Below are 22,332 nucleotides of genomic sequence, written 5' to 3' on the forward strand. Positions count from 1 at the left end.
GTGACTGCATGGCGCTGCAGCAACCGCAACCAACGCAAGCATGCGAGCGAAGCACGCGTCGCGCGCACGCCGGAACACGAGCGGCAGGTGTTGGGTCATCCACCATCGACGCGCAGCAACACGTGATGCTGCTCAGCGGTCACGTGAGCTCATTTCTACATGCAAAAGCGGCTGTGCTACCCTCGCGGTGGGTTTTCTCGACTCGCTTGCCTGGCCCCGGGAATACTTCCTTGCTTCCATCACCATGTTGCTCGTACGCATACGATGAAGAGGCTCAACGAACGAATTTCGAGTCAGTAATCAAGCTTGGCGGTGTGTGGGCAAAATTTCTGAGCAGCTAGTCGAGACAAGAAGAGCTGCGGGCTATCTGGAATTTCACAGAGCCGCTTACGAAGCAGTGGAGCGACCATCTGGCCCAGGCATCATCCCGTGGGAACATGTAGCTCCGTCTTTTCTTCAAGCGCACATCGGCTACGCCACATCATGTCTCGCTGGATCGGTCCGTCAAGCCGGGGCGAGGCAAATGTAGCTACGTGGTTCAGTCAACCTACGCCGGCTCAAAGCGACGCTTCAACGTCCGAGGCGTACGTGTCGGGCGCCTCTTCATCCGCTCCATCGCAGGATGCGACCTCGACTTCGGAAGCGGAAAAGGTGCCCAATTTGTCTCCTGCTGCACTTCAAGAGCTGAACACGCTTCGGCGTGCCGGCCACGTGTATCAAGACGCGCTGCGAAGGAACAAAGACGTGCAAGATTTGCTCAATAGAGCTCTTGTAGCTTCTGATTTGGACATTAAAGAACTGCAAGATCTCGAGGTGGGTCGTCAAACTATACCAGCCAAGTGATCTGACCGAGTGACTACGAGCTGATGGAGGTGTTGCGTGGTATGTATGCGTCTCTTTGCAGACATCGCTTGACTTTGCTACAAATCTTGCGGAAGAGGGCACAAAGAAGAGGGTCGTCGAGCAATCAAATCCTCCGCTCTTGCCCCTATTCGACGAGCTTGACGCCGAGGTGAGTGCAGATGCATCGTTGTGAACAACAGGCCTTACTCAGCCATGCCATGGTAAGTCAGTGAGATGCTCACGCCTTTTCCTTTTGACCCAGATACCGCTTCTGCGGAAGGACTGTCAGGATCAGATGGATCTTCGAGATTTCGTCCTGTCGAACCCATGTGAGCTATTTCGAAAGCGCGCGAGGCATGCATGCACCTCAGACTGACGCACCTTCTTGCATGGCAGGGTCAGAGGCGGAGTCTTTGAGATTGAAAGAGGTGACGCTAAAGGAATGTCAGCGCGCCACGTCTAGAGTTCTGCTGTCCCGATATAGAGACAGGGTGTGGTCTCAAGTCTCTTCCAAAAGTGCATCCGACGTGGTACAAGTCTCTTTACCCGCCTGGGCTCGCACGCACAAGACCTTTCTCAATACTGGCCGATCTGGGCTACGTGAGGACGTGGAGACGGATGAAGAGGAGGACGACGGATTTGATTGGGAGCATGTCTCCAACCAGATGGGCTTGGCCAAGACGCCAGAAGAATGCAGGACTAGATGGATCATGAACGACAGACCCGGAATAAGCTCCGATCCTTGGAAAGATGAAGAGGTGATGCGCTTAATTGGGATTGTGCAAAGGCTGCAGGGAGCGGAGGAGGACTGGGACTGGGAACAAGTGGCTAAGGAGCTGGGAGTGAGTGTGCAGGTGCCATGAGCTGAGTCGCCCTACCAGCGCCCATCGTGAAGCTGATCTTTCGCTGCGCTCGCCCCTATACACCAGACCAATAGGTTAGGCTCGGAATGTCTCATGACGTATGCCTGCAACGACGCTAATCCCGCGAATGACAGCCTCGACTACACCAAGGAAGAAGACCTCAGGATCCTTCAGCAAGCTCAAATTTGGAGCGAGTCGTCCTCTCTCGGTGAGCTTGTCTTGGCCGTGTTTCCTATTCCTTTCTAAGGTGGATTCATCGGCTGATCGAGCCCTTTGCGTCTTGGCGGGTCCTGGCTCCAGTGGCAGAAAGATCTTGTCCGCACAGATTACCTGTCAATTTGTCCCTGCACTACGCTCATAAGCTGCGAGCGGCCGCAAAGGAGACCTTACCCGTAAGGTGGGAGGACGGGAGCAGACACGAAATAGTTCTTCAATGCGTCAAAGTCCAACTAGAAGCGTACAACTCTACGGTCAAAGGCTCTAACGATCTGCTCGGGTTATCAATTCCAGCGGCAGCTGTCGAGAACCTGACCGGCAATCGCGCGATCCGTCAGCGGATCAGGAATCACTATGCCGCCTTGGCTGAAAAGCTCAACTGGCACGAGGTGGCTAGACAGGTGGACGGCATGAGTTGGAAAAGGTGCAAGAGGCATTGGATCGCCCATTTCGTCGAAGTGGGCATCACGCAGATGTGTCAGGACGTGGAAGCCCAAGGGGACGTGTATGGGCCGCAGCGCGAGGCGAAGAGGAAGAGAGAGGAGGGGCAAGACGACGCTCCAACCCCTGGAATGGAGGGGCGACCGGAGGTGGAACCTTCGGTTCCAGTCCTCCAAACGGACAGACCTTGGGCCCCTCAAGTACGTATGCGCATCCTCAACCCGCTTTGGCAGCACGCGCGAAGAAAAGCTCAGACCTGACCTTGAGCACCTCTTCTTTGTCTTACGACGATCGCGACGCAGGAAGACGCAATGATACACAAGTACAGACCAGGCAAGCGGTCCAATGCCGCAATCGCGAAGATGATGCGGACAGGTCGGAGCGGGGCCGAAGTGAGTCTTGCTACTTCTTGTTTCTTGGTTCACATGGCGTCATTTGCACCCTCTTCTCACCGGCATAGCTTCTCCTGGATCGTGCAATAGGTGGCGGCGAGGTGGGAAGTACTCAAAGCTCGGGCGCGCGATGCAAGTGCAAGACAGCTGGAGAGCGCCCCGAGTGATCAAACAAGCTAGGTAGGAGTGACCGCGAACCGCAATTTCTCAGCTATTCCCTCTGCTCCAAATGCTAGGCCTGCCGGTATGCCGCATGCTTTGCAGGCTTGACCAACGCAGGCCAAGTCGATTGCGCCCTTGAGCAGAGCTCAAGAAGAGAACAAGGCCCGCAAGTGACATTGCAAACGATCTGGGATGGCGACTGCAGAGGATCTCGACGATGGGTAAACAAGACTCCTCTTGCATTCAGGGTTGCGCCACACCACGTCGGGCTGCTCCACCGCCTACTTCAGTAGATTCTCCGGAGTCTCGGAAACACGCCAGTCGCGCCGAGTGCAAGTGGTGTTCTGTATGTCATTTGAGGTGCAACGCATTGACATCAGATTGAGCGAGTGCACCGTAGCGGAAGGAAACAGCTGGATCAAAGCAGCACGAGCATTGGGCTTTCTGGAGCAACAGGAGAGGATATAATGGGAGGCAAATGGAAGAGAGAGAAGGAAGAAAGAACAGCTTCAAGAAAGATTTGACATGCGAGCTCGGCCGCGCCTAGGCACTCTTGGCCTTTCGGGTGAACGTCTTTCCATCCCAGCTGCTTTGGTCCCATTCGACGCTCTGCAGAGCTCCAGCAGTGGAATTCCGACCTCCGTTGATGGGTCTGGTCAGCTTGTTTGCTCCCTTCTTGACCTCGAATGTGGCCAAGAGAGTCTCGGGCGAAGCGCCATTATTGTTGTCGTTGATGGCCCAGTATTTGGCCGTAGTGGCTTTGGGAGTAATGTGCAGGGTAAAGTAACCTCTGTGTTCGCCTTCAGCAAACTGTGCGCGCAATGCAAGAAATCCAACATCAGCACCGGTACGGAAGGGGAGGGCAATTAGTCAAAGCGGTCATTGTGATGCATGCGAAACTGACCTGCAAGTTCTTGTTGGCCTGCGTGAGCTTTTGCGCGCGATCGGCGTATCCGGCCTTGCTCAGACTTCCGTAGCTGCTGGAGCTGCTAACGGCGGTGCCGGCAAACTCGACTGCGATTGCACCTTTGCCAGTCACTGGATCGTAGATTTGCTCATGGTACGGATCCTCGGTGTCAAAGACCCACGCTGCGTGCGAATCGCCTGCAAGGATGATCACATTGTCCGTCTTTCTGATGGCATCGTAAAAGCGACCTCGGTTTGCCGTGTATCCGTCCCAAGCATCGTAATTCAGATCGTTCTGTACGATCGGGACGGGATTCTTGAATGAATTAGCAATGGGAGAGGGATTATGACGATCCACACAAAGAGGGATCAATGACCCACCTTGGTAAGCTTGAGTTTGCTCAATTGATGTACCTGGCTGGTAATGATTTGTTGACCAATGATCTGCAGGTCGCGACAATGTCCCAAAGTCAGTCGACTGGTGCTGGCCTACCGTCGCGAACTCTTTGCTTACCTTCCAGGTGGAGCGAGAAGCAGCGAGCTTGTCGTAGAGCCAATTCTCTTGCTTTCCGCCCATCAAGCTTCGAGCGGTGTCGTTCGAGATGCTCTCGATGTAAGCCGTGTTGTAGTACAAGTCAGTAACATCACGATCGTATTGTCTAGTGTCGATCATGTTGAGATCGGCCAATGTTCCGACCTTGAATTGCCTCCAAATGCGCAGAGTGTCGGAAGTGTCGACTTGACGAATAGGCATGTTCTCAAAGTAAGCCTTGACTGCATTCTTCTTGCGCTCCGTGAACCTGACGCCACGGACTGGGAATGTGTCGTTGCCATCAGCAGTTCCAGCCTTGTAAGCTTGATCCGCTACCTCGTGATCGTCCCAGACGGGCAACCAAGCATTGCTGGCTCTGAGGCTTCTCAGGCCTGCGTCGATTCTGTGATAGGCCTTGTAGCGTGTGCGATAGTCGTCCAGTGTAACAATCTCATGGTCGGGCTCCATTTGTCTACCGGGAGGAGCAGATGCTCTAGCTCCAGACTCGTAGATGTAGTCTCCGACGTGGAGCACGTAGTCCAGCGAAGATGCCTTATCGTAAGCCCGCGCGTAGGACGCAAAAGAGCCAACGGGAAGGTTCGAGCAGCTGAACACTGCCAAGTCGAGGGAAGCAACGTTCGAGTCCGTCGGTGTGGGCATCGTCTTGAAGTTTCCCACGGGTGAAATGGATGCATTGCCAGCGGGCTTATCAGAGCTCAAGAAGCGATAGGCGTAGGTTGTCCGTGCTCTGAGCTTCTTTGCTTCCACCTTGACGCTACGGAATGGAGTTGCGATTCAGATCAAAGCTTGAAACCTCATCATCATTGCACATGACTCGGCGCGTTTCTCACTCACGCCCAATCCACATCTTTGGTGGTGCAAACGTTGCCCTGTTGGATGATGTCGGTCTTTGTCCAAGTAGGCTTCTTGGCGTTGCTGCTCACTTGCCACTTGAGGCAAATCGGCAGATCTTGAGCCTTTCCATCCGCAGGCTCTGGGTGAGTCCAGAGGATCACGCTGTCGTCGAGGGGATCGCCAGAAGCGATGCCGTAAGGAAAGGCTAGAGCAGCAGTGTAAGTCCCATTCGTGCCGACAGAAGTAGGATTATCGACGCCAGTGCCCGAAGCTCTCTTGACAAAGTCTCTGCGACGCAACAAGTCGGCCGCCTCCCGACGAACGATGGCATCGATATCATGAGCGAGGCCCGATGTACCGATGGTGAGAGAGGGGGACCTGTATGCAATGTTGGACAGCAAATAATTGTCCTCAATGCCTGGTACGACGGATGTGCTGGCACGGTCCGCGCCTAGGGCGAAGACCGTGAGACTTGCCAGAACGGCAAGGAACTTCATCTTGTGTGGTAAGAACAAAATTCCACTCACGACTTGGCAGACAAGATTAACGGTAGAATGTCTGCCCAGAAGCACAACATGTAGCGGTCTTATATATACTTGTTCAGGGCTGCAGCCTTTAGCCAGTCACGAAGCTTCAATTGGAGAGCATGTGAGCCGTAGCACTCTCTCGCCCGTCACCTTGTGTTCCTAGGTCCGTGCAATGCGTCCACGAGTCACCAATCAAATGTTCTTGTACCTGCTTGGTCATGTGCATTTGATGGGCCGAGCACCACACTGCGACTGTTTCTTTCATCACTTTCCATCCATCGCGAGCCACAGAGCATGACGAGGGAGGTCAGTGGCTGCTGACAGCAGCAGAGCCGTTCGCCCGCTGCGACAGAAAGCTGCTAGCGCCCCCAGCAGCATCGGCCAGATGTCCGTTTGGCAACGTGCGCCCTGCGTGAAGTAGAGGCTAGCGAAGGCGAGTGGACTTTGGTACACTACCTACCTAAGCCGGTCAGCATCGTCGCGCAAAGGGCTCATTTGGCCTTGAGCCATTCGAAATCGCTGATATTGATCACGAGCCAGCCAGAGTTGCAGCGAAGATGGGTGAAATAAGTGATTTGAGACTGCTCCCCTCCTCAGGCTCGTGCACGAGGCAACGCTTGTGACGCCATGCTTCAACTTTCGGTCGTTTGAGGCACGAGGTGCCGCACGCATGCTCAATCACGAGTGCGCACACAGCGCGCGAATGCACACATAGCTTAATAGTTGCAGGTAACTGCTAGCTTTGAGCTCCAGCACTTTCAGGGTCTTCCTGCGGACCTCGCTCGGAAGTAGTGAGCCCGTTTGTATATGCGAATCACATCTTGGCGATTTGAAATTGGTCCACTGTGACTCCACGTCACAGAGGAGCCATGTCCAGCGCACGTTCTGATGAGATCAAACTTTGATCAGTCTTGCATCCTGTTGCGAATCGCCATGCTCGCAGGGCACTGCCGTACCGTGACGACGCGGGCGCCGTGGGTTAGTATCTTGAGCAGAGACAGCGCAGCGCTGCATTCCATCGAGGCTGACATTGCAGAAGCTCGAGTGCACTGATGCACCCTGAATGTGCGACTCGATGGCCTTCGACAACGTCACAGGAGAGGAAATCGCCTCGAGGCTTTCGTGATGTGATAACATTCATGAAACATGAACGCTGCACTTCGGTGGTACCTTGCTTGACCCAAGCACGCTTCTCTACGTGCCTACGTGGGTGCGTCAGAGAACGTGCCCTTGAACAACCCCGCATACCGGCGATCCGCGCTAGCGAGCAGCTGTTGACTCGGACCTACCGGACCCAGCGCACAGTCAAAGAGTCATAAGTCACGAGCCTGTGAGTCAAAAAGCAATGAATTTGGAACATTCCCAACGGAGCGCACGCAACCTTCTCGAAAGCCTGTTTGGATCAGTAATTCCAAGTTCATGTGACAAAAATAACTTCGGTTCGTCGTGACTCTGACTTGATAGCCAGCTTTGTGGAGGATGGCACAGGTAGAGAGGACTTGACATGAATATGAACCATGTCAAGAAGTCTGCTCTCAGGGCAAATGCAGGCACAGCCAAGCCACTCGCGGTCCGGAGCCAAGTGGTGTGACCTCAACCTGACGAAAGCTTTGAAGAATCTTTCCCATCTACCTCCGCAACGGGGTGGCTCATCCACACATGCACACGGACTAGACGCAGATAATGCGCACAGCTTGGAGTGTCCATTAATATTGCGATCCGGACATACGAGCAAACACAAGACGTTCGAAAGGAGCGTCGAACATGAACAAGATGAGCAGGAAAAGTCTTGTGAAGGAAAGCACATCGATGTAGAATGTTCGGGCACACGTATTAAAAATATGGCACGAGAAGCAGGGCGCGGGCAAGGCGTAAAGCGCGAGTAAAGAACCTGCCGCCAAAAACATGTCGGTGGGCTCAGAAAGAAGGCAGACCGTGCGCATCGACGATAGTCCTCCTTCCAAACCCATTCGAGTCGAAATGAAGTACCGTGAACTTGTCCTTGCTGCTTCTCGGCTGCTGTTGTTGAGAATCGTCCGATTCTCTGATGCCAAACCCTCCAAACGGGCTGGGCATAGCTTTCTTTCTCCTGTATATAGGTCTAGGAGTACCCTCAAGCGAAAGCGGGTCGAAATCCGGCACCGCCCATTCGTACTCTTCCTCTTTCGCATCTTCGTCTGCTCTCAAATCCAATTCTTCCTGCTCTTGCTCGCTCTCGCTGGATTGTTCCGTCGAGCCGAATATTCGAATCGGTCCGAGGGGATTTCGGTCCGCTGCCGAAGCAGAAGAAGAAGAGTGGGAGGGGGAAGAAGACCAGCCAAACGTGCTTCCGAGCACCCAACCAGCTCCTTTGGAAACGCCTTCCCATGCGGAATACATTCCGTCCGTCACGCCGCTCAGTAGCGTCTTGGCCAAGCCCTCATCGAGCGTGCCAGTCTTGTAAAGCGTCCTACTAAGCTCTTGCACGCTCGGCGACGTTTCGTCGCTGAGCGCGTTCGGCTTGTTGATCGGTTTGGTCCGTGTGGTCGACGCATCGTCGGGCGTGATGCCCAACCACCAGAGGAAATGTTTGGGCAGCACGGGTATGTAAGCCATCGCTCCCTTTCTCAAAGGAGCTTCTTCGTCCGACGGTAGTTGTAGGATGTTCGTGACGTCAGATAGCCCAGCGCTGGGCACGTGCGGAACTAGACTAGCTCCCACTTTGCTCCCTGCCAAGAACTGAATCAATACCGTTCCTCCCTGCAGCACACCATCCATCGCTCCCGCACTGTTCGCTGCGGCCACCTCGCGTGTCGCTTGCTGCTCTTCGCTCGCGTCCGAAGTGCCATGCGCGGCTAGATGAGTGTAATGGCCCTGCACAGGCAGGCTTCCCGTCTCTAGCGCATCTTTCCACACCTCATCCTCCACCTCCCACACTTTTTCCGTCCTCATCAAAGCGCGCGGTAAATGTCCATGAAGCGCCAATTGTTTGCGCTGCAGCTTGACCGTGCCCGACTCTGGAGCTATGAGGTGGACTTGCTCAGAAGCGTCTTGAGTGGATTCTTCAGCTTCTTCTTCTGCGTCTAACTTGGAGATAGAAGGGGCGCTCAGGGGATCCAGCCTAGATAAGGGTCTCCTAGTAGGTTCGCTAAATCTGGAGGGCATAGGCGTAGGCTCTCCTTGCTCTGTGTCTCCATCCAGGGCTTCCAGTGCCACGTCGAGATCTTGCTCTGCTTCTTCATGCAGCTCAACGTCCGCATCACCCTCGTATCCCGAGATGGCCGTGACGGCTTTACTAGTCCTATCGCTAGCTTCGCTTTCCTCCCTTCTCTTTCTCCTTCCTTCCGCACGAGGCAACCCTCTAGCCTTTCTCCAGACTCTCACCGCAGGTCCCCCAATCGTGCTTCCACTCGCATCCGATTCGTAGTCCTCTTCATTTTGCTCCCCGCTACGCATCCGATGTGCATCCCTGAGCAGATCGGGCCTCGTCACTTCTCCATGTTTCACGTGCTCGTACGTGCCTCGCGCTCCAGCCTGCGTTTCCGTTTCCGTTTCGGTCTCGTTCTCAGTCTCCCCCTCGACAGCAGAGAAGAATTGAGCGTCCGCCATCGAGTCGCGAGTTGACTGGCTCCAATCCTCTTTGGTTGGCACGGGCGGTGGGGCAAAGGTCTCCTCCCTCAGCACGCTCGGCGGTCGAGATTGCACCCTGCCTTCATCCACATACTTGCTGACGGGTCTGATCGCTTTTGCTTCCTGCTGTGGCAATGCCGATCCTGCAAGACAGTCGGGCGGGGCATCTTGACCAAGATACACATCCCTAGCCAGCACCCCGATGACCGTTCCCGTCTCGTTGTCGATAGCAACCAGGCTGTTTCTGTAGTCTGCTCGCAAAGTGGCTTGTTCTGCGGTTGCTGCTGAGGCACCTGCGGAGCCTGGAGGACGTGGCCGACGTCTTGGTAGGTTCTTGAGCACCGAGGCGGGTCTCGCATCCTCAGCAGAGGTGATCGCTTCTTGGAACTTAGCCTCGTGCGGAAAGGTCATGCGACTCTCGAGAGGCGGGTCGACGGCGGTCAGCTGCTCGATCGAGTCGTCTGCTGCCTGTGATTGGGTCGATCTAGAAACGGCAGGACTTGGCACGTCGACAGGCTCAGCCAGCGACGGAGATTCATACGGACTGAGGTCGATACTCTCCGTTTGCTGTACGTCATGCCGGCTCTCGGAGCTCTCGGAGCTCGCCTCGCTCAGCTGTCGCTCATCAGTCTCGGTGTTCGATCGATCAGCCATCGCATTCGGATCTTCCATCGCATCCAAGCTCCGCAACACACCGGATCGAACGGAAGGCGTCGTCGGTGAAAGTGGAGGGCTCTTGAGGCTGTCAGGTTTAGGTGGGAGAGCCGGTCTGATTCGTCCAATTGTCGGTGTAGACTTTGTCTGCAAGTTCTGAGCAATTGGGAACTGCGCATCAGCGACTCCAAGGCGGATGGTCGTGTCTACGGTCGTGTTGACGCTGGTGATGTTGGCCAGAACCCTTGGGCTGCTACCTGCGTTCGCAAGTAACTCAGCCTGAGTCAAGCCGCTGCTGTCATCAGGCTTCGCAGCAGACTCAACCATCGTAGGCGCGGACGCGAAGAGCGGATCTTGAGGAGGCCGCATGGGTTGGATCGACAAGTAATTGTCCCTCCACGGCCAGGTGATTTGCGGATTGAGCCAGGGTGGAAGTGGAGGTTGAGCTGATGGGTAAGTGATGAGCAGCGTTCGAAGAGAAGTTACTAGCGGAGCTGGTGCTCTGTGCGCGCGTGTGTGCGGATGTATGCGGCAGCAAGCGACGACTCGTAAGCAAAAGCAAGCATGTACACGACGCATTGAGCAAGAACACCCAGACAGCCGCGTCACTCACCCTATGAGCCAGATCTCGCAGATGATTCCCTGTCCGCCCACATTAAGCGGATCGAGGTGAAACCAAAGACTACCTCCGTCTCGTCCATGCGTCCCAGCTCCCAATCCCTCGAAAAGCTCTCTATCACCTTGCCTCTCGCTACTTCTATCGATCAACTTCCAAGGCAATATCATCCTCTCCTGTTGTCCCTGCGAGCCAGGTCCAGCTCCAAGCTCAGGATCTAAAAGGATCAATAGAGTTTCCCAAGCTGGTCCTCGAGCCGGATCAGGCACTGCGCAGATCTGCAGCGCTCCCGAGACATCTTTGAGAATGGCCGTCTGCGAGAGGTCGACGCCTTTCGCACCAGGGTTGATCAGCCCGTCAAAAGGTCGTGGACAGGGCGAGTAGCCTGATCGTCGCGCATTTGATGGCGCTTGGGGTACGTATTGAAGGATGCGAGCGCGAGGAAAGGCGAAAAGAGCCCCGTTCGTATGCGCCATTGTGGATGTGAGACTTGCGTGCAAGACTTTTTACGATTTGAAGGTCGTCACAAGGGCCTCCGGTCGAGTGAGTCGATAGTTGTTCGTAATTGTCGTGTCAGCTTTTCTCATCCAGTCGTACTTCGGTCGTGTCGTGTCGGGTCGTGTCGTGTCGTGTCGTGTCGTGTCGTGTCGTGTTGTAAGGTGGGCTCGGAGCAGGCTTTGATCTTCCAATCGATCTCTGCAACTTTCGATTCGTGAGTGAAGTCCAGAGGGTCGTTTCGACTTCACAAGACCGACGCATACAGTCATAGCATGAGTGGAACTCGTGACTATTGTTACGAATCTTGCACCTGACAATTGGCTCGGCTTGGCCTGGCCTGGCCCACTCGTGACTTTTGACTCTTGACTTGCGACTCGCGACTCACGACTCTGTGACTTGGAGATGCAGGAGCGTGCGTGCGCGTGCGTGCGCCTTGTCGAACGCGTTTAGGGGCCTCCGTCTAGCAGCGGACTTCCTCTAGCGCGGATTCCTTGCCTCGTGACTTGCTGTGTACTATGTAGACGCGCAAGCTCTCGCACGAGACGTCGCACGTGATTCGGCTGCTGCTCATGACGTTCGGTAGGGACACGCTCCTTTGAACTCACACTCGCGACTTAGTTTGAGTGACTCAAGAATCTGAACGCACACCGTTTTCCGTCATTCCCACCCCACCAGCGCCGAGCTCGAGTCAAGCTGCACGCTCCTGACTGGAGCTGAGGTGATACGGCTTGTCAAATACTCTCGCTTGACGACTTGTTTCGCAAGGCTCTTGCACCCTCTTGTTGTGCTCCCACTTTGCCCCTTGCAGCAACACAGGCGAGCATGTCGAGCGATCCGACAGCTGCTGCATCGGAGACAGGCAATGGTGCTTCGATCGAGCAACGGAAAGACGAAGTGCCCAATGTCACAGCCACGTCCGCGCAGTCCACCTCCAGCGCAGCGACAAAAGGAGGTGCGGACGAGGATGAGGATGGTGATGAAGAAGAAGTAGAAGAAGAAGGGGAGGTCGGGAACAAAACGGTCTCTGGATCCAAGGCCAAGAAGAAAAAGAAGAGGAGCAAAACAGCGGCCAAATTGCGTAAAAAACTTGGGCTTGGGAATGACTCGAATGTCAGGGGAGCGGACCCCGCTTCCTCCACAATCGTGGCAGCTTCTTCAAGCAACGCTGCTGGTTCCAGCTCGACTCCAGATCTGCCCGAAGAAGTCGTTTCGCAAATCAAAGCTTCCGTTTCGGCTCAGCACGGCACCCAAGCAGCTTCCAAAGTGGATCGCAAGACGTTGGCCGAGATTATGAGTCGTTTAAACTTGGAAAGAGATAGTCTGCTGAAGAACCAGGAGAGCAAACAAAAGGGCAGCAAAGCGATTGCGGACCACAAGTTTTGGAAGACTCAACCAGTTGCTAGACCTGGTGAGTCTGTGCGGTCTAGGCATTGCGTGAGCGAGCGAGGAATGGGGAAGCCGGTATGAGCATGTATGCGTTGCGCTCTTCTGCTGATGTAAGTCACTCTTCCCTCCTGCATGACACGCATCAGACGATGCTCCCCTCCTTTCGTCCTCTCAAGAAGGACCGATACAGCCAGCTCAGCCTCCTCACGAAGTCAAACAGGATGCGTATCCCCTACCCAAGGATTTTGAGTGGGTCACCGTCGACATAGATGACGAGGAAGAGTGCAAAGAGGTGTACGAGTTGTTGTCGGCCAACTATGTCGAAGATGATGATGCTAGTCTCAGATTCGACTATGCGCCAGAATTCTTGAAGTGGTGAGCAGCGTTCACGAGAAGGGCGAGGAAGGAGGTAATGCTTTCATGGAAAGTGTGATGGTTGCATGGCTGCTCATGATCCTCTTGGTACGCAGGGTCCTTAAACATCCCGGATACAAGAAGACTTGGCATGTCGGAGTGCGCGTCAGCTCCACGAAGAAGCTCGTAGCATTTATATCTGGCATTCCACACGAATTGCGCGTAAGGGAAAAGTGAGGATCACCACTTCCTTCTGAAGTGTAGAAAACCCGTTCAGCGGTAGCTGACATGCCCAGTGACTCTGCTACGCCTCCATAGCGCCTTTCAAACTACCGAGATCAACTTCCTTTGTGTGCACAAGAAGCTGCGAAGCAAGAGGCTGGCACCCGTGCTCATCAAGGAGGTCACACGTCAGTGTCACCTGACGGGCATCTTCCAAGCCATTTACACCGTTGGTGTCGTACTGCCCACACCCGTCTCTTGTTCAAGGTGAGTAGCATTTCGCACTCGCACTGAGCGTCTCTGAACTCACCCCTCGTCCGGCTCTCATGACGATGCGCGATCAGGTATTATCACCGTACGCTAAACGCTCCCAAGCTGCTCGACATTGGATTCGCAGCAGTGCCCTCTGGACTGTCGCGAGAGAAATACGTTCAAAGATTCGCACTGCCGGATGAGCCCAAGCTGAAGGGCGAGGGGTTGAGGGAGATGGAAGAGCGGGATGTGGAGCAGGTGGGCAAATTGTTGAGGAAGTACATGAGGAGGTTCGATATGGCGCCTAGATTTGGAGACGAGGAGGTCAAACATGTGCTCCTGAGCGGTAGAGGAACCGAAAAGGATGGAAAGAGGTTGGGCCAGGTCACTTGGACTTACGTCATCGAGGTGAGCGACGCGCGTATCGGACAGTGCTGCTCGAATCTGCCCTTGATTGACTCGTTTGCCATCCGACCACAGGACCCGAACACCAAACGCATCACGGACATGTTCTCCTTCTATAGCCTGCCCTCTTCGGTTCTTGACTCTGCAAAGCACGGCACGCTGGAAGCAGCGTACCTCTTTTACTACGCCACCGACGTTCCCTTCCGTCATGCCTCATCATCGTCCCCCTCAAGCTCCCCCAACACCCTAGCCGTAGCCGCAGAACCCTCTGCATCTGGTTCGTCGGCGCAAGCAGCATTGGAGCCCTGGCAAAGGACAAATGTGACGCGTCTGACGCCACAAGAGATGGAAGATGAGGCCAACATTACGAGATGGGACGAAGAAAGCGCAGAAGTAAAGAGCGCTTTGAAAGCAAGGCTCAATCAGCTCGTCGGTGATTTGCTCATCATTGCAAAGCAGGTGGGTACTGCGCAATCCTTGGTGGCAGGTAGAGAGGGAAACGCTGGACTAGGCGCATAGCTGATACCGCCACGCCCGACTCGCGCGCACCATCTGCAGAACAAATTCGACGTAGTCAATTGTCTGACGGTCATGGACAATCCCTTGATTCTGAGCGATCAGCTCTTTGGTCCTGGTGATGGACTGCTCAGATGTGAGTACGACTGCAGCTGCATCTTCATCGTAGCAGAACTTGTATGTGCGGCGGAGAGGTGCTGCCTTGGCTGCTGACCACCGCCACAACGCTACTGCGCCTGACTTTCTTGCGCTTGCAGGGTATCTCTTCGTGAGTACGATGACGACCCTGATAGCCGCTCAGTCTCCCTCGAACGTTCTACAGCTATCTGACCCGCGTCAAGTCTTGATCTATCGTGCACCGCAGAATTGGCGCGTTCAACCCATCGCAGGCGGTATGGGATTGCGCCCGGGAGAAGCGGATCAAGATCCAGTAGTAGCTCACATGAAAGCAGCTTTCAAAGCTGGCGCTAACCCCGCTTCCTCTGCTTCGGGACCCTCTTCGAATACGCCAGTTGGCAACTCCTCCGAGGCAGAACTCATCAGATATTTGCAAACTAGACCTGGTCCGGAAAAGGGAAGCGGGGTGGGAGTCGTCATGGTCTAGGCCGAGAGGACCCGGACGACGAGTCTTGCGGTGGTGTGAGGAGCGCAGGTCATGTGCCTCTTGCAGAAAGATGCCCGCATTCCCACCGCACAAGGACAATACGATCTACGGAAGCGCTGGCGCTGGCGCAAGAATGAGTCTGCTGAAATTTCTTGCAGTGTCACGTGCGAAGGTGTGGACCTCGATGTTGTGCCGCTCGCATACATGTAGCACTTCACAGAGAAGCCTTGTTGACTCGTAGCTCGCGCTCGAACATGCATGCGCAGCAACGAGCTCTCGAACAAACACGTCATCCGCTTTGGCAATGGTGTCATCCTGCCCCGTGTCATCCGAGCTTCTGCTCTAAAAGCCTCTCGATGGTGAATGGGGCAAAAGAGAAGGCTATACGTTAGCTATAGCACTTTATCCGTGCCCACGGAAATGAGCATCTTGCTTGGGGCAATCCGGGCCGCCGTGCTCTTCGTGCGTCCGAATCGAGATCCCGATATGAGGTTCAAGATACCGACCGGGCGGGCTTTAACGATTCCTTTTTTCTGCAATCGTCGATTTTGGCGGGGCGGCGGAGGCGGCGGCGGCTGTTGACACGCGCGGGGAGGAGGGGCGCATTCCCCGCACAGCCACATTTCTCGCACTGCATGATGATGAGTGGAGTATTGGGATGATGCTGTGTTGCGAGTCGTGCGACGGTGTGATGGAGAGCGCAGAGAGCTTCAAAGAGCTGGCTAGCCATGCATTCGCACGATCGGACCGCTCTGGGCTGGATGTGCCTCTTTTTGAGATGTGCTGGTGGCGTTATTGCAAAGAGCGAATAGACCAAAGGTAAATCGGCAGTGACACCATTTACAGCGATTGCGACGGCGCGAGGTCGATGGAGAAAGTGTGGGCCGCACGGGGTAAGATGAAGGCGGGAGAGGGAAGGTCCCCGCTACAGATTTTTTCTTTTTTGGTTTCGTCGCTCGGCACGTGCCGGTGATTGTTCGAGCCAGGACATTCGCGATTGTAGCTAGTGCTTTATACCATTGAGCAGAATGTTTGCGTACTCGCAAAAATTGAGAAAGCGGGGAGCATGGCAAACGGGAGAGTGCACGTATCAAGCCATCCGTCCTACTCTCTTCCTCGCATCGTTGCGCGACACTGGCAGTGGTGTGATCGGCGATGCGCAACGCAGATGTCCGTCGACTCACCACCCACCATCATTGCGTGATTGCGAATGAGCAAGCTTGACAACGAATACTGGTCGACTCTTGAAAATGTGTCGCGCGGTTTAGGGCGCTGATGCTGTGCGCGATGATGAGCGCCATGACACGATAAAGCCTTTTCGCAGCCTCGTCGACATGCCAAGCCCCCGTGTCACGACCTGAAAGTGCATGGGCAGCGGCGAGGGGACAGGACAAGCGCGGCGGGCGGCGCCAGCGTCGACCGCCGTCGAGGCGGGATTTGAAAGTGAGTCGAGCGGCGGCAAGTAGAGGATGATGAGGTGCGAGACCCCTCTCACTTTGGCGGCTCAGAAGATCCGATCGAGGGGAGAACATACCTATAGCAGTCACGAGCACCGCGCACCTCCATGAATCACAATGCATTTACGCGCGGGGGCGCATGTTCGGCGATTCGACGGTGGCGTCGTCAATCAATTAAGCGCCATCGATGTCAACATATGCTTGAGCGAGCGAGTCACAGTCTGAGTGTGCTTCGATCGAGGGCTGTGGCTATGTGTGCCAAAGTGATGTGGTCTCAATGTTTGACATACAACTTCCTTCACTCGCATGCCACGGATGCACATGCTCGTCTCGCGATGAGACCTTGACGGCCCGAGATTTGGGGTCGAAAGCCATGCGCCGCGTGATGAGATTGCTACCTATAGCGGTGCTCGATCGTCGCCTTTGCGTCTGTGATCGTGGCTGCTGAGTCGTGAGTATGGGTGCACCGTGGTGCGGACAAGTGCGGCAAAGCTCGGCGCGCCGACAGCGATCGAGTGCCGACGCCGCCTTATTTGTTCGCACCCTTCTCCTCCATCACTCTTCTCTTCCCTCTCATTCCTTCCCCTTTTTCCTGCTGAAACGTTTTCGCGCTTGCTTTTCCATCCCAGTCGCCAGCGCTGTTGCCGAGTCTTTGGCCGCTTGACTCAACAAAGGCACGTTGCATCGCTGACAGTGCTTGCTTCCTCAATCCTCATTCGACCAGTTAAGCAGGTTCGCTTTGCCACCATTTTCCATCTTGGCTTTCGCGCTGGTCGCGAACTCAGGATCCCCTTTTCCTTTCATCTTTTCCCTGTTATTCACCCTCTCCAATTTCGCTTCGTCATCGGTCGCACATCTGCCGCACCAGCAAGAGATCCCGCCAGCATCCTCTGTCTGGGCTGCAAGCAAGCTGGATTTCGACAGGACTTGCAACGTGCACTGTCCTTTGATGACGCGTACCTTTTCCCCCCCGGCGCTTCTGCCCGCCCACCATCAGCGGCAACAAAAGCAAAATGGTCTCCGCGCCATATTGGCCGGTCGTGTGACGATTGCAGCGTTGGCACTCCTGTGTATGGTGTGCGCGCTGATAGTGACCAGCACGAAAGCATCGTTGCTGCACACCACTTCCACCAGCACCAGCAAAGCTCCTACCGATGTGCCCGACTCTAGCCTTTTGTGGAGGAGACGGCCGCTTTCCAGCAAAGTGCTTCTCAAGACGGCACGAAAGATGCTGCTCAGCAAGTCAGAGCGCCCGTCTGGACGGCCGACGAGACCACCCACTGCAGAAGAGTTCTTCCATCGACCAGATCCGCTCGCCACGCCAGACTTTCGTTCCGCAGCCTCTGGTAGGACCTCTTTCAGCGCTGCGAGCTCCTCATCCCGCTTCTCCAGTCGTCGACCACTGCTCAAGACAGTAGCGGAGAAGCTCAAACCAAAGCCAATCGGTAGGGGATGGGCAAAAGGTGTGATGGAGTCGTCATATGTGAAACGTGAGAGGTGCACTCTGAGTCTCCCTGCCAAGAAGGACGCGATGAGCTGATGCGCAGTTTGCTTCCTAACGACGCGAAACGCGACCAGAGGCCAACGTGTGAGTGCGAGAGCCGATGAATTGCCTGCGCGGTGCAAGTGACTGACTCGATGCTTCAATGAATGTTGTTTTTACGACCCGGCAGCGGCGGCATGCTTCTCACGACGCTAGCGATTCCCTTGTACGCAACCGCCAACTCGATCAACTCCACCAAACTTCCTCATCGCAGACGAAGCCTGCTGGAGGCATCCACACCGAAGCGACGCGCAGCGCCTCCAAATCGCGGCACCGTAGCATCTGATCGGGAGCACCGCCGTCCTGTGGGCGCCGGCAGATTAGCTCCTCGCGGCTTGGAAGGGCTAGGTCGCCTGGCTGGCGAGGTATCGGGGCTTGAGAAAGCAAAGGGGGCAGCGCAAGCAGGTCTCAGATCCAACAAGCGACTTCGAGAGGTGTGGGAGAGCGAAGCGTCGCCGAGCAGCACGTTATCCGATCGACCGGGCACGCCGCACATCGCTTCTCGTCCAGGAGCCTCCAGCAAGGAGAGGACGACGAAAGCTTCGGCGCCGAATCTTGGCGCATCTCGAATCAAGCCCACGAATCAGGGTCGTCCACGCCTTGCTAGAAGTGTGAGCGGCAAGTCGGATATCTGGGGTGTAGGATCGACGCCAAGAGGTAAGAAGGCGCGTGGAGGGGGAGGTCGAAATGCGGATTACAATCAGCAAGCCTACGACGATCTGATGCGCAATGTCCGGGCCGATCCACGGGCAAAGATACCCTACGTAAAGGACCTCCCGCCAGGCGTGCCTCAGCCATCTACGCGCGCCGCAAATCGACCGCCATTCTCCTTGCCCGAGCTAGGCATCAAGAGGGACCGAAAAGGCAACGTGATCAACGCGAAAGATCCCAATGGCAAGGAAGCGGCAAAGTGGGGTTCCGCAAAGCATTTCCTCGCCACGACTACGCTCATCGCAGGTGCTTCCGGCCTTTATCTGGGAGTGCATGCTGTGATCAACGCATCGCACATCCCCAAAGCGTCAAATAATTCGTTGTACGCTGTCCCAAAGGGAACTCCTTCGCACCCTCGGTGAAATCAGGATCGTGCCTCTGGCAATGCGATGCATGTGCGGTGTTCGTGGGAATCGGTCTGCACGAAGCAAGCAGAAGATGACTGTAGCATTGATGTGCTCCAAAAAAAATAAAGGTGACTGGGATCCTGTAGAGACATCGCAATAGGCAAAAGGGTAGTGAACAATCGGGCTGGGTCGGTGCTATGCAGTTGTGCTGCATCTGTGCGACAGATGGAATGGAAGCTAGACGTCGCCATCCTCGATCCATCTCGCAATTCGATCCCAAGTATCTTCACGATCCTTTCCCCACCACGAAACTGTGGAAGAGAGCGAGTGAGCAAGACAAAGGAACAGGTCTCTCTCGGCGCTGACCGAGACGCCAAAGACTGGGAGAAAGGCGCTCACAGAGAAGATAATCGTGAACCGCATCTCGACATTCGTCGAGCCAAACAGTCCTCTCCTCGCCCAATTGTATCGCTCCGGGTTTTTCACGTCTGCCTGCCCTAGATTTTTGAGCCTCTTGGTCCTTCTCCGTCTGTTCTACATGTTTTCCGTTGCTTGTGGTATGAAAATTCTCGGTGACATCAGTGTGTTCTTCAAATTGCTGCTCAAAGTGATTTTGATGTTGGTGCAAGCTCCAAGCGGGCGTGAACCTGTCCGGGAACTGCACGTCTAGATTGACAAGGGGTGTGCCCCTTGCGACGGCCTGTGCCGACTCTTGAGGTCTGGGGTATTTCAATCTAGCAGCCAGTTCAAAAGGATCTTGGTCCTTGCTCAACGCATGTCCTACGTATTTGGGTATGCCCCGCCTTGTGCCGCTCGCTAGACGGTGTGCCAGCGTTTGATGTTGGTCATAAGATACTTCTGCATCTCCAGAACATATATAGATGCGCTTCGGAAAGCCTTCGTATCCCCAATGCGGACCGTGCACGTCTAGCTGTAGCGAGCAAGATGACAAGTAGCCGTTGCGATACGCTTCAGATGCTGGCAAGTCACCCAAAAGGGCCGACACTGCCGTATTCCGAAAGCCGACAGCCGTGGGTATAATGTCGCTGTTCTTGTTTGTGAAAGAGGACGACATTTTGTTGGGTGCTGTCAGCGGACCTGCGTGGGATCTAGAAGTGTCGACCCATGGTGAAAGAAGCAGCAAGCTGTGCAATCGAGCAGAGGCATTGTCAGCCACGAGCTGCGAGAGCGGTGGAAGCATGCGCCCATGCAAACTCACCTCCCTGGCATCTCGTCGATCTTCTCGTCCCTCAAATACCGGCAAATGGCTAGGGCCAGGTTGCCACCTGCAGAGTCTCCCGCGATGATGATGTTTTCAGGCTTAAATTCGCACTCTCTGACGAGGTATCGGTAGCCAGCAAGGCCATCTAGCAAAGCTGCAGGATACGAGCCCTTGGACGGTTGGCCAGGCACAGCCAATCTGTAGTCCAGCGAAAAGGTCCTAGTCAGCTTTGCTTGAGCTGCTTCGGATGCTGTGGATGTAGCCCTCGAAGCGCTAGGCCTCTGGCTCTCTCCATCTCGCTGCTTCGCCGCCGCAGATCCATGAAACGGATTGCCAAATTTAGCAGCTCTGAAGCTGCGCATGGCTCGCTTGCGATTGCTTGCGTCTCGTGGCTTGCCAGGTGTCCATGGCGTATCTGTAGGCACGCCCCGCGAGTCTCTCAGATGGAAAAGCTTGCTCAAGACCTTCTTGTTGACCGCTGCGCTCACATCGTCTTCGTGAGCAGTGCCGATCCAATAAGCTCCTCCGTGCAGATGATAGACGACCTGCTCATCCGGCTTCGCTTTTCTTCCTGTCGCGTACTCCACCTTTCTGTCCGGCATATCGGGCGCATCGCCGTACCAGAAGCCGCAGGTTCTGACAGCTTCGACTTTCTGGATCTCCATCGCTCTCCGGATCTCCCCCTTGATGTGATCATCAGGCAGAGGATCCACCCACACGAATTTCGAGTGAATGGTCCGATTGTGCGGTACCTCCTTGGAAAGATCTCGAGCGAAGTTGGTATGCGTGCGAAAGGTCAGCCTGGTAGAGTGTCCAAAGAGCTCCACCATTGTGCTCTGCTTCCAAGACCATCCCGGTCTTTCGCGCTTGGATCGAGGGATGGACTTGAGGGCAAAGTACGGCAAATAGACGAAGCCTACCGAAAGACCAAAATAAGTATAGTAGAGCGCCTTCCAAGGATACTTTGCCCAGATGGGATCGCTCTGAAAATACTCGCTGCCCTTGCCAGTGCCTTGCAGTGGGAATGGGATGGTGGGTATGAGGGGTCTGGGGAGGTGCGCAAAGGGTAAAGAGGGTCTCTTGCCGTCCGTCACGAAGGGGATGAAAGGAAACCGGCTATGTCCTTGATCCTCTTCACTGGCATCCGATCTGCGAGGGGACATCGCCCCTTCGTTCCGCGTTTCTGCATTAGCAGACGACGCCTCCGCATCGCTTCGAGGCGAGACCGTGCCCGGCACCTCCACACCAGTCGCAGCTCGTGTCGCCTCGTCTGGAGCATTCCAAGCGGCCGCTTCGGCTTCAATCGTCTGGTTCCGCGATCGGCGCGCTGTCTCCTCCAACTTGCTCCGCGCACGTGATGCACCTATCGAAGGAAGTCCACTTCTCGTCTTTGCCCCAGGGCCTCTTTGCTGCTCGGAGTCGAGCTTGACATGTATGCTCTGAGTCCCATCAGCATCGCCAGCATCAGGCGCGACTGCCTTGGCGCCCGCTGACGAGGATCCCGTGGATGACGCAGCTGTATGCTCGCCATTCTCCTCGACCTCGCTCGTCATGCTCTTCCTTGACTCTCCAATCCGCAGTCTGAACGGATTAGCGATAGTTTTGAGCAAAGCACCAGGCTGACGTGATGAGCTAGCGTCGCTGCTCCTACGATCATCACGAGCTTCATCGAGCGTATTCCTATGGGCTGCATCCTCCTCTCGAGCCCTAGCCATGATGCTAGGATGCACAGACACCTCTACAGGTATTTCCCTACCAGTATTTGGATCCTGCACTGTGACGTGTGTCGAGGCTGAGCTTTGCGTACCGAGAGATGCAGCTGCAGAAGTTCTAGAAGTCGTGCTGCCCGCATTACTGAAGTCTCTCTGCATAGGGTTGAGGGATAATCTAGCAGGAGCACCAGGCCTGCGCTTGGTCGAGGATGAGGGCGTGTCAGTCCGACCTTTCGCAGCTGCCTCATGAGTACTGCCCTGCTTCGATGTAGGTGGATGACTGACGGAGGCATGGTTCTGACCCTCTGTGGTGGATGTATGCGCCTCTGGCGGCTCAGAGGGTGCATCCATCTTGTCCCTTGCGGTGATTTCATGATCTTCGGCGGCGGCCTGCTCGGTCCGAGAAGCCGAGCCCAGTTCGACCTCGGAATGCAGGCTTAATATCTCTTCTCGACTCATCTAGGAAGCTCGATGAGGGGAGAAGACC

General features: G+C 55.2%; 6 protein-coding genes across 6 annotated transcripts; 3 read left to right on the top strand and 3 right to left on the bottom strand.

Moving 5' to 3' along the window:
• Positions 1–483: 483 nt before the first annotated feature.
• Positions 484–2,935, top strand: IE81DRAFT_346261 (hypothetical protein; the record flags this gene model as incomplete). The annotated part of the gene is made up of 8 exons (XM_025516022.1): positions 484–813; positions 905–1,012; positions 1,106–1,172; positions 1,240–1,685; positions 1,773–1,914; positions 2,007–2,563; positions 2,666–2,755; positions 2,846–2,935. 8 exons carry the CDS (start codon positions 484–486, stop codon positions 2,933–2,935), a joined length of 1,830 nt encoding a protein of 609 aa, XP_025371035.1.
• Positions 2,936–3,460: 525 nt separating this feature from the next.
• On the bottom strand, positions 3,461–5,707 carry IE81DRAFT_311641 (hypothetical protein; the record flags this gene model as incomplete). Its single annotated transcript, XM_025512445.1, has 4 exons — positions 3,461–3,727; positions 3,822–4,139; positions 4,317–5,130; positions 5,211–5,707. 4 exons carry the CDS (start codon positions 5,705–5,707, stop codon positions 3,461–3,463), a joined length of 1,896 nt encoding a protein of 631 aa, XP_025371036.1.
• Positions 5,708–7,425: 1,718 nt separating this feature from the next.
• On the bottom strand, positions 7,426–11,446 carry IE81DRAFT_340516 (hypothetical protein). Its single transcript, XM_025515615.1, has 2 exons — positions 10,614–11,446; positions 7,426–10,502 (listed from the first exon to the last, which is right to left on the bottom strand). The coding sequence occupies exons 1-2, from the start codon at positions 11,090–11,092 to the stop codon at positions 7,655–7,657; spliced, it is 3,327 nt and encodes a 1,108-aa protein (XP_025371037.1). The 5' UTR covers positions 11,093–11,446; the 3' UTR covers positions 7,426–7,654.
• A 315-nt stretch (positions 11,447–11,761) lies between these two features.
• On the top strand, positions 11,762–15,339 carry IE81DRAFT_322052 (NMT-domain-containing protein). Its single transcript, XM_025513514.1, has 9 exons — positions 11,762–12,522; positions 12,647–12,875; positions 12,971–13,087; positions 13,173–13,343; positions 13,421–13,736; positions 13,809–14,192; positions 14,292–14,385; positions 14,507–14,517; positions 14,614–15,339. The coding sequence occupies exons 1-9, from the start codon at positions 11,937–11,939 to the stop codon at positions 14,851–14,853; spliced, it is 2,148 nt and encodes a 715-aa protein (XP_025371038.1). The 5' UTR covers positions 11,762–11,936; the 3' UTR covers positions 14,854–15,339.
• Positions 15,340–17,689: 2,350 nt separating this feature from the next.
• Positions 17,690–19,061, top strand: IE81DRAFT_62343 (hypothetical protein). The gene has a single exon (XM_025517481.1). It carries the CDS (start codon positions 17,961–17,963, stop codon positions 18,924–18,926), a length of 966 nt encoding a protein of 321 aa, XP_025371039.1. The 5' UTR covers positions 17,690–17,960; the 3' UTR covers positions 18,927–19,061.
• Positions 18,997–21,976, bottom strand: IE81DRAFT_322054 (alpha/beta-hydrolase). Its single transcript, XM_025513515.1, has 3 exons — positions 20,131–21,976; positions 19,311–20,056; positions 18,997–19,222 (listed from the first exon to the last, which is right to left on the bottom strand). The coding sequence occupies exons 1-3, from the start codon at positions 21,846–21,848 to the stop codon at positions 19,149–19,151; spliced, it is 2,538 nt and encodes an 845-aa protein (XP_025371040.1). The 5' UTR covers positions 21,849–21,976; the 3' UTR covers positions 18,997–19,148.
• Between the last annotated feature and the right edge of the window lie 356 nt (positions 21,977–22,332).

The sequence above is a fragment of the Ceraceosorus guamensis genome (assembly GCF_003144195.1).
Source record: "Ceraceosorus guamensis strain MCA 4658 unplaced genomic scaffold IE81scaffold_16, whole genome shotgun sequence".
Taxonomy (NCBI): Eukaryota; Fungi; Basidiomycota; class Exobasidiomycetes; order Ceraceosorales; family Ceraceosoraceae; genus Ceraceosorus; species Ceraceosorus guamensis.

Bases quoted from the DNA above. Each gene is read 5' to 3' on its own strand.
- IE81DRAFT_322054 (XM_025513515.1), bottom strand. From the start codon at position 21,848: ATGGCTAGGGCTCGAGAGGAGGATGCAGCCCATAGGAATACGCTCGAT. The intron at 20,057-20,130 runs GTGAGTTTGCAT...TCGATTGCACAG, and splicing joins ATCGACGAGATGCCAGGGAG to CTTGCTGCTTCTTTCACCAT. The intron at 19,223-19,310 runs GTGAGCGCCTTT...TCTCTTCCACAG, and splicing joins GGTTCACGATTATCTTCTCT to TTTCGTGGTGGGGAAAGGAT.
- IE81DRAFT_62343 (XM_025517481.1), top strand. From the start codon at position 17,961: ATGTTGTTTTTACGACCCGGCAGCGGCGGCATGCTTCTCACGACGCTA.
- IE81DRAFT_340516 (XM_025515615.1), bottom strand. From the start codon at position 11,092: ATGGCGCATACGAACGGGGCTCTTTTCGCCTTTCCTCGCGCTCGCATC. The intron at 10,503-10,613 runs GTGAGTGACGCG...ACGCGCGCACAG, and splicing joins TGCGAGATCTGGCTCATAGG to AGCACCAGCTCCGCTAGTAA.
- IE81DRAFT_322052 (XM_025513514.1), top strand. From the start codon at position 11,937: ATGTCGAGCGATCCGACAGCTGCTGCATCGGAGACAGGCAATGGTGCT. The intron at 12,876-12,970 runs GTGAGCAGCGTT...CTTGGTACGCAG, and splicing joins GCGCCAGAATTCTTGAAGTG to GGTCCTTAAACATCCCGGAT. The intron at 14,193-14,291 runs GTGGGTACTGCG...CACCATCTGCAG, and splicing joins TGCTCATCATTGCAAAGCAG to AACAAATTCGACGTAGTCAA.